A 10,440-nucleotide genomic window follows, 5' to 3' on the forward strand; every position below is an offset into this window, starting at 1 on the left:
TTTTTTTGTTTCTTTTTTTTCTTAAGTCTTTAATTCTGCTTCGATGTTTCTTTCAGCTTCATTATGTCCACTATGTTATTGTCCTTTTACAGGTACATTAGCATCTTACCTGTCATCCCAATCACTGTTCATCTGACACCCCAGGAGGCCATTGACGCACGTCACCCTCAGGACACGAGACACCCTCAACCACCCATTCTCAAGGTTTCTGCTGACTTGCAGACAGACCTCACCCTCTACAAGTTAGTAGTCAGAAAGACACAGACATCTACCCGCTTTAAGTTTGAACTGCCTCACAAACACTTTGATAAACCTGCATGCCTTAAGGTGTTAAACGGGTAACTTTTGATTATTTAAATCCAGCAGATTTTCCATCAGTGTGGCTACTTGAGTTGTTTGCCCCTACTATTCTAGAGACTCTCATTGAAAAGGACGTTTCTCAAAGCAACATAAGCCTCCTACAGCTCTCCAAACAAAAAATGAAAGGATTTCTGTGAAAATGTTGATCTGACCAAATATATGCATGTAGGATCTACAGGCAGGGCAGCTTACCACCTGTTGGGTCATGTTAATCCCCGCTTGTTTGGGTACTTGTTGTTTTGGGTTCCTGCTGTTGTTATTATTAGTTCATGAGGAAGTTATTTATGTGTAATATGTAGACACATGTTTAACGACATAAGGGGAAAATGCTGAAATCTCAGAATCCTCTGAATGCTAAATTACCTGCCTTAATTAGTATCTTATGAAAGAAGGTACAGATGAATCAGCTCTGATTGTTTTTATGAGTTCATATAATTTTTGTTTTAGACAAATTTACAAAGAAACATAATCTTCTTAGCCTAATTGAATGAGTGATATCTTTTTCAGGCCCTAGCTTTTCTTAGTTTCAGTTCAGTTTAGCGATCACTGTTTTTGCACATGGTTAGAAAAAACAAACCTTGACGTCACACAGCTGAGTGTAAATAGGGGCCACAGCAGGTAAAGGACCTTGACCTTCACACTTTGTACCTGTGTCATTGAACCGATTGCACCTTGGACACTGAAGCCTTTAAGTTCCTTCTGCAGTTTTGCTGAAGTTGGAGCAGTGAAGTACAATAGCATTTAGGGCATTTGAGCCATTCAGGTTTAGTTTTCCAGACATGAAATAACATAATTTTGGACTAAAATCTCTTTTTTTCAGCTGCAGTCTTAGTCTGTCTGCGAAACTGCTCTTGGAGGTCTTGCAAAGAGAAATCATGACACTTCTCTCAAAATCAAAAACATTTTAAGTTACTTTTAAACTTGTCAGTGCTGTAGATGTATTTTCTATTACAGTATTTAAGTTGACATAACACAGAAGGGAGTAAAAGAGCACCTACGTTTCATGCTTGGCTTAGTGTTCACTGTTGCTGGGCTGATGGTAATCTTCTTTTACGTGAGGTGAAAATGCAGTTTCTTTGTGTGTATTCTAATAATGCCAGGGGTTATCTCTGTCTTTAGCAAGTATTCATATTCTCTAACTGGCCAAGCCTGGCTGACTTGTTTACTTTACAGGCTTTGTCAGTGTTTTTTGTGGGGCTTTTTTTCCTTACCCTAGCAGGTGACGCATTCAGGGACAATGGGCTAATCCTGTGTGGGAAGTATTTACTGTACAAGAATATCTTAGGAATTTCTTCAGTGTTAGCATAGACTTCAGTGATGACTTTGGTCAGAGGTCACAGTGAAAAATACAATTTTAGACGTAGTGAGAGTTTCTGCAATTATAACTAGACTAGCTGTCAGTGGCATGGCACATTGGCGAGCACGTTTAAGCTCACCCCCAGTTTACCATAGTACTTAAGGTACAACACCATTAGAAATGTTGTTAGATTGTTATTTTATGGAAATTAAAGTTTAACTTTGGTTAAAATTTGTGAATTCTGTAGTTTAGCAAATCAGTCTTAAGACTAGAAGTGTTCTTTTGCACAACAATGGTGTGTGTGTGTGTGTGTGTGTGTGTGTGTGTGTGTGTACACAATATCGGTCCAATAAAGCTGCTAAAATGGGAAGATAATGTTCTTTATCTTAGAGGGAGGTTCAGAGACACCGATTCACTGTCCTTTCCAGCTTTATCAGCTTATAACAGCCTCATCTATCTGCCGCGACAACACTGTACCGTGTTGTGTAAACCAGTCTGTCACTTTGACATAAGTGTGATGTTTTTGGTCATCTTTGGACTGCAGATATGATTGCTATCAGCAGTTTGGTCGGGGTCGTGACCTTCACAGTTGGGAATTGGCAACTGACATCAACACTGGTTTCGATAGATGGAAGGCCAGATTGATAAAGGTGTTACAAGGGAATTCTCTGTACTTTTAATCTGGAGCAAAGATCTTTACATGTAACAAACGAGTCAGCGTAGCCTTGTCTTGTTTAAGAGAAGTTTTGAACTGGATAAAGTCTCTCATCCTACATCCTAAAGCAACTTTAAACAGGAAAAAAGACAGCTAAAATAAAAAATTGTGCAATCAGTGGTTAAAGTTAATGACACAGTTTGAACCAGTTAATACTGACTCCATCTCATCTGTTTCTGATTTTACCTTCGAAAACCGCTGGATGTTTGTGAAGTAACCGTAGTGTGTAATAGGTCTGAAGACAGGATTAGAGTTCATCATCATTTGTGCTGTTTCTTCTTCTTTTTTTTTTCTTCTTTTTTTTAAGAGTAACATCTAAAATGAGTTTATAAATAAAACTACATGGCAAGGACTGAAATGCAAACTCAAGTTGACGGCCAGGTTCAAAAGTCCCACTACATCATCACCAGAAACCAATGAGCTACACATCTCCCTCACCAAGTGGCTACAGTCCAAAACGGAGCTAAAAGAAAGTGAATATTTTGCCGTTTATATTGTGAACATGAGTAAAACTGCAAATAAATGGCAACGTTGCCCCAGAGGTGCTGGATGTGTAAATAAGCAACTGTGTGTCAATGTTGGTTCCCCAACTCGTTTCTGCTGCCAGTAATTCTCCTGTTATTGCAGTTAAAGTGTTTTTAAAAGCTAACAGAAGTACACAGACTGCCTTGTTTTTATTTGTTTCTGCATGAGTTTAAATGATGTCAGGGACTTTAGATGGATTTTACTCATTCGAAAAAAATTGGCCAAAAAAGTAGCCATTAGCAAAATAAAGATAAGCACAGAAAGTAGTAGTAGTAGTAGTAACCCTTAAAGCTCTTTTTCTGAACTGAGGAGTTTGTCCCATATTGGCCTGTTTGTAGAACAAGATTACTGACTGTGCATCAGATGTTTGTGCGATGTTTGTTTCCCTATACAGCTGCATTTCAAAAATCCTGGCTGTCAAAATGTTCCCTTCATGGGGGGGAAAGGGTTAAAGCTCTACTTTCACATTACAGATGTGAGGGTTTTTTTTTTTTTTTTTTTAAGCAGAGAAAGTCAACACTCCTCTGCCAGGTTATCATCACATAAGCTCCACATTCCACAGAAGAGCTGGCACATGCGCTCTTTCATGGTTTTTCTTTTCCAAGCGGTCAGTTCCACATATTGTGAGTTAGATTTGTACAGTTGTACTTGTTCAACACACAAACTATATAAACATGTGAGTGTGCAGCTGCAGAACAATGTTTTAGGTAAACATCGAGATCTGTTATGCTGTTGTCAGTTATGAACAGTTTCTCACTTTGCTGCTTGATCTTTATACACTAGTTGGGCTATTTACTCATCTGACTGTGAAAGTGTCCGGATAATATTTTAGGAAACTCAGCATCTCCACAGTATTTTGTGAGAGATAAAAAGTCTGTTAGAGATCTAGAGCTTCAATTGAAAGGGTGAATTCATGGAACAGATGACACACAACAAATGTGCAGTACATTGAAAGATTTTGTGAAGGAGTTGACGAGCACATACAGAAGTTCAGCTTCTGTGTGATTGTTTCTGGTAAATGTGTTGTAGTGTGGCGGCACTGCACTCCTGACTCTTTTGTGTTGTCTTTGGATCCAGGGTGGCAGCTCTGGGCCTGGCTGCGGGTGTCCTGCTGGTTCTGCTGCTCTTCTGTCTGTATCGCGTTCTCTGCCCACGAAACTATGGTCAGAATGGTGTCCCTCATGGGCGGCGGCGGCGAGGGGACCTGCCCTGTGACGATTACGGCTATTCACCACCTGTCAGCGAGATCTCACCACTGCTGCTGAGGGGCCACAGTATGGTGAGACTAAGATGGAGACGCCGCAGTCTTTGTTTGTCCACCAAACAAACTCATAAGAAAGGCAACACTGTGCATATATAAAGAAAAAATAGCATGTGTCAGATTTATTTGCACACTCCCTCTTTCCCTTGTCTTTTTTATTTTTTTTTTAACAATGTTAGTTAATTTGTATTTCAGATGTATTTTAAGACCAGATCTCATCTATGTGGTGCAGATAAATCCAGTGTTAATGAGTTCAGTTGCAATGACTCAGATACTGTAATTATATAAAATCTGCTTAGCAAATATAGATTAAATGTCAATTTGAAAAAAGGGTAAAACAAACAGCTGATTCCTATGCTTTATAGCGATTTTAAAAGATACAGAAATGTGTTTGTGCTCATAGTACTATACTACAGTACAGGGTGGGCCATTTAAAACAAAAATGCTGAATTTAATAAATGTGTATTAATTTCTTTTTTGGCTGATCGCTTTAGTCTTATTTAAACCGGCTTCCTGCTCCATGTTTCCGTCCTGTAGGATATCGAGTGTTTGGCTAGCGATGGGATGCTGTTAGCTAGCTGCTGCCTGGCTGGACAGATCCGGGTTTGGGACGCACAGACTGGGGACTGCTTGACTGTCATTCCAAATCATGGGTGAGACACTCTTAATATCTTGTTTTAAAAACATTTCAATGCCATATTGATCTCTGAGATGTTTCCAGATTTGCTTTTACATTGTTAGGAATTATTTGTTTTATTTTTCCATTAAGTAAAATTTAGTTTAAAAACAATCTGTCAGTTTAGGAAATTTGAGGCTGAAAATTGATTGTATTAAAGTGAATATGTTGGAGATGTCAGGCAGAAGAGGAAGTCTACAGAGGTTCATGGATGTAGTGAGAAAGGACACTCAGAGGGTTGCTATGACAGAGGATGCTGGGATAGGGTGAGATGGAGGCTGGTGATCATCTGTACTGACCACTAAAGGAAACAACTGAAAGTAGTCATGATCTGGAATATGCAGTGAGCAGGGACAATCTGGTGTTCATGGGTGGTTTTTAGATTATCAATTTATTTTTGCCTATCAGACCTTTTGTGTGTTAATGTTTGCCAGTAAATCTGCAAACATAAAGTCAGTTTATCTCTTCAAGTCATGCTGATGGGTTTTTTTTTTGTTTTTGTTTTTTTTTGTGTTTTGTCTCCTTCTCAGGCTGAGGCGGAGCAGCAGCAGTGGCTGCTGGGACCATCGGAATGGCTGGGACAGCATGACCGGGGCTCAAGAATCAGAGTGTTTGAGTCCTGAACGAGACATCTCATTTAATGGAGACGGGCTGACAGAGGACGAGCTCTACCCAGTAAGACGCCGCACCACGCCCAGTCGTCCCACTCTTTTCATTGACCAGCCCGATCTCACCCCGCTCATTGACACCAACTTCACCTCCCAGCCCCCTTCCCACCTGTCCACCGCACCCAGAGCAGGCTTTGATTTTGGAGGACTGGTGGAGCGTGCCTACATGGAGCACGAGCCCCCATCACCATCTACCTACGCCTCTCCGTCCTCAGCCTCCTCCTCGCCCCCATCAGGCACTCAACTCCAGAGGAGTCCGAGCTTAGGGGAAGCAGCTACACCTGTAATCCAAGAAAGATCCCCAATGGCTGGGGCGCAAGCGGCAGGAGACTGGGAAAGTTCTGTCTGGGCCATGGAGCTCAGAGGGAATCTGATAGCTGCCGGGAGGAGCAGCGGCAAACTGGAGGTTTGTAAAAATTTCACATGTCACTCTGAAAAAAGTCATACTCTTGATCCGCTGGTGTTTAGAATCACTGTACAATTGCATCTGGTTACAGCTGTGGGATGCAGTGGAAGGGTGGCTACGCTGCAGCAATGAAGACGGTGTTTCTGGGATCACAGCTCTGGCCTTTCTCAACAACAGGTTAAACACACACGTGCTCTAAATCGGCAAAAAATATTTTTCGGTCATTTTAATGGGACACTAATTTATTTTATTTTATGTAATTTTCCAACCTCTTAAAAGATGTTACTTGCTTCTATAACATTAGATTGTAACACATCAGATGTATGCTGTAAATTGTAAATGGCCTGTATTTGTATAGCGCTTTACTTAGTCCCTATGGACCCCAAAGCGCTTTACACTACATTCAGTCATCCACCCATTCACACACACATTGACACACTGGTGATGGCAGCTACATTGTAGCCACAGCTGCCCTTGGGCGCACTGACAGAGTTTCAAAAGTGTGTCATCCTACTTGTGGCTACTATGCGCGGCTGTTCTTTATTCGGAGTGTCTCTTCCTTCCCAGAATTGTGGCAGCTAGGCTGAACGGGTCCTTAGATTTCTTCACTGTTGAGATGAACAAACCTCTGGGTCTGCTGCAGTACAGAGGTGAGGCTTGAAATGTTTCTGCATCAGTGTTGTATGAGTTTGGTTTTTAATTGGGGAAAAATGTACAGTATGAGGGTGTGGTTTTTTTTTGTTTTTTTTTTCTTTTTTTGTTTGTTTTTTTTTTTTTAAATTTAAAAAGAAAATGAGATGAGGTAAACCTAAGTGGAGGGTTTTTCTAGTTTTGTGGGTTTTTTTTTTTTTTTTTTTTTTTTAATATTTTATTCTATTTATTCCCCCCCCTCTTCCTCATGTAAATAATTTTTCCCTCCAGGTCCCCCTGGGCGAAGCAGCATGCCTCAGTCTCCCTGTTACAGCAGTGAGGATGTGATCAGCTGCCAGCTCACACGCTCCGTACAGTGTGCTCACCAAAAGCCGATCACGGTGCTTCGTGCAGCTGCCGGCAGAGTCGTCACTGGCAGCCAAGACCACACAGTCCGGGTAACAGACCTGCACTCTGTCCTTTTTATTTCAAGTACAACAAATATTGTTTTGATTTCTCATTAAACTCTATAGAATGGATCTTACTGGCAGTAAAAAAAATAAAATAAAAAATATGAGCAAACTCCAAAAGCAGTCTTTGTGATAGTGCTTTTAATAGATCATCCTTATCTGCGTGTGCTGTTTAGGTTTATCGACTGGAGGACTCTTGCTGCCTCTTTACCCTGCAAGGTCACTCTGGAGGGATTACAGCCATCTACTTAGACCAGGTCAGCAATATCCCCGCGTCTCGTAACATTTCATATTGTGATAACGGAGGCATTGGTGAATATTTTCTCTAAAAACCGTGGGTCAAAATAGAGGAATTACCAAAGTAAAACCACGAAGTTGTTTCATGAAACAGTAAATTAGACTCTCAATTACAAACTTTTTCCTCTCAGACGATGGTTCTAGCAAGCGGTGGGCAGGACGGCGCCATCTGCTTGTGGGATGTCCTGACAGGGAGCCGAGTCAGCCATGTTTACGGTCACTGTGGTGATGTCACCTCGCTGGTGTGTACAACCTCTTGTGTCATCAGCTCAGGACTGGATGACCTCATCTGTATCTGGGACCGCAGCACTGGAATCAAGCTGTACTCAATACAGCAGGTACTGTGCTTGCATTTTAATCTCAGTCTCCTTCACGTCTTTATTTCTTTAACTCTCTAAAGCCTAACCTGGCATCAGACAGGTGTTTTGCAATTATTATTTTTTCAACAGTGTAATTCCCTGTAACTCCAAAATTCCAACTGTTTAGCTCCCTTTAACTGTCTCCTGATTGCATACCCAACTGGCCATATTCAGTGTGATAGTACACAGCTGTGTCTCTATATCTGACAGAGACTAAAGAAACTCTCCTTAGTCATCACAAAAAGCTTTCCAAAAATGTCCTGATTTCTAATCCTTTACATGATAAGCTTGATTTCTCAAGAATACAAACAGTAGTTGGAGCCCTTAAAATGCATTACACAGCAGTCTGTTATCAGCTTCTCTTTTCTTCCCACCAGGAGGTGGGTTGCGGGGCCAGTCTGGGTGTGATCTCAGAGTCTCTGCTGGTGACGGGGGGGCAGGGCTGCGTCTCCTTCTGGGACCTGAATTTCGGCGACCTGCTGCAGACGGTGTACCTGGGTCAGAGTAGCGACGGTCAGGGTGTCCGGCAGCTGCTGGTGCTGGACAACGCCGCCATCGTTTGTGACTTTGGCAGCGAGCTCAGCTTGGTCTACGTTCCCTCGGTGTTGGAGAAACTGGACTGAGAAGGGCTGGCAGCTATCAGTGGGAACAGTCAAAGCATCTAGTTTTTGCTTTGTTTCATTGCTTCTGGTGTTTGGATGATGTGCGATCATTAGATACAAGACTATCTGTTTTAACAGCGAGGTGTTTTAAAGTCTGAATATCATGAGGAAAAACTGGCCGTTGAGCCTACTGCGTTTTATCAGAGCCATCTTGCTGACGTTACGGAAGGTCGCGAGTTTGGTTAAGGTTGGATTTTTCTCACTTGAAGGGAGCTCGCCAGTTCTGAGTTTGTGCTTTTTGTGCACGCACATTTGTTTTTGCAGATCTGCCCTCTATGCTGCTCACACAGGGCGGGGGGAGGCTTGTGACCCCACCCACCCAGAGAGGAGGACCATAGAGCTCCTCTTTTTTGTTTTGTTTTCTTTCTTTTTAATATTCCTGCTGTGCCGTGCGCTCAACAGCGAAGTGCAGCCACAGAGAGCTCGACAGGTCCATCGCCTGCGGGGATGAATTGAGCGCGTGTGTGTGAGAGAGAGATTGATTGAATGAGTTTAGACCCTTTTTATAGTAAAACTGCTGAGAACAAAAGTTGATTGGTTATGTGTGCGTTTGTGTGAGGGAGAACCAATGATTACTGTATAAAGTAAACCTCCAGAGGGGGCTGTTTTTATGTCTACATTTATTATTTATTAGCGATACTTTTTTTTTTTTTTTTCCCTTTTTGAGTAACAGTTTGTATATGAATGACTAATCACAGCTCTTAAATAAGACCATAATAATGTGGAAAAGGTGACTTAAATGTAAGAAGGTGTTTATTTGTTTGGCAGCACTGGGCTTTTGGTTGGTTGTAATACTGAGGTGGAAACATGTGTGTTTGTAGATTTGGAGGCCGCAGGGAAGCAGAAAGGGTTCCTCCTTTACCCCAACCTCGGCCTCTGACTCTGGGGTTACTGATGCTGTACGAGGGGCTGCTTTTCCCCAGTGTGTTACACCTTCATCAGGCTACCTCCAATTTTCAAATAGCTTGAATTTTGGATGACTGATGTTGCAATTTTTTTATTTTATTTTTATTTTTTTTAATACATTCTGTGCTTTAGAGATTTTTTTTTTTTTTTTTTAAATCACCATTTAGCCATAACTTGGTCACCTGATATCATTTTTAATCCACAATCTTTAATTCAAGCCACAAAGGGTGACAAAACCTTGTCGACTACTTGGATCACGTTAGATATACTGTGTGTCTATTTTTAGTTTTTGGTATGTTGTTGATGCACGCTTAAGCAGAGTTTGTCCTGAAACCTGTTCTTTTTTTTTCTTTCTTTTCTTTCTTTTTTTTTTTTTTTTTTTCAGCGACCAGTTGGTAAAAATGTGAAGGAAGGTAACAGTGAATGCATCCTGTCCCTAATTTTGCATAATACTAGTACATTTTTAAAACAGTTTGCAGTATTGATGTTGGATTTTTCACATCAGGAATGGGTTTGAGATATAACCTTTTCAAAATTTGGACCTGACACATGTGACACTGTTCAGATAATCTTTTCCTGAAACACACGCAGTATTATATCACACATTTTTTAATTAAGTCTTTTTAATTGGACTAAACGGGAAATGTCAATAGTATTTTCAGTCAGTTTTTCCACTATTAGTCATACGGTTGCTCTCTGTCAGGTATGAATGTTTTCAAACACTTGTTAGACGCCTTAAGAAACCAGACAAAAGCAATGCATGTCAATCATTGTTTTGTAGCGTGTATAATATGAAGCTTCTGTCTGAACATCGAGTAAAGAGCATTTTGTACTTATTCTGCACACAAGGTGAAAATCCTGTCAATACTGAAACTGTTAAATTCTTAAACTCAACAAGCCAAGTATTTATGAAAGCAATGCATTTTTCAACATTTAACCCCCTCGTTTTTGAGTCTGTGCCTGAACTTCACTTTTTTACTCTGGGTAGAAAGAATGCAATCCTGCAGGTTAAAGATTTTTCTCTGATGCCAACAACATCCACAATGTCCAGAATGTATTTTCTCCCAGTCGTCATCTGTTGTTTCTATCTGTATGTCCTGAATGTTGTCTCAGAAAATCCGTTAAAAGACCTGCACCTGATCCCTGCGGTCACAACACTAACTCCTTTCATCTCTAACCCTCTGATGTACAAGCTCACACACATTTTT

General features: G+C 41.0%; 1 protein-coding gene across 1 annotated transcript in view; it reads left to right on the top strand.

The window, feature by feature from the left end:
• Positions 1–9,613, top strand: part of LOC102300824 (SREBF chaperone) — a 36,104-nt gene extending 26,491 nt beyond the window's left edge. The window contains exons 20-23 of the mRNA XM_042223961.1: positions 6,830–6,996; positions 7,185–7,265; positions 7,437–7,643; positions 8,042–9,613. Of these exons, the coding sequence (XP_042079895.1) occupies positions 6,830–6,996; positions 7,185–7,265; positions 7,437–7,643; positions 8,042–8,287 (701 nt within the window). The 3' untranslated portion in view covers positions 8,288–9,613. The remainder of the gene's footprint in view (positions 1–6,829; positions 6,997–7,184; positions 7,266–7,436; positions 7,644–8,041) is intronic.
• Positions 9,614–10,440: the final 827 nt, after the last annotated feature.

The sequence above is a fragment of the Haplochromis burtoni genome, unplaced genomic scaffold, assembly GCF_018398535.1.
Source record: "Haplochromis burtoni strain Fernald_Lab_line unplaced genomic scaffold, NCSU_Asbu1 Contig_124, whole genome shotgun sequence".
Classification (NCBI taxonomy): Eukaryota; Metazoa; Chordata; class Actinopteri; order Cichliformes; family Cichlidae; genus Haplochromis; species Haplochromis burtoni.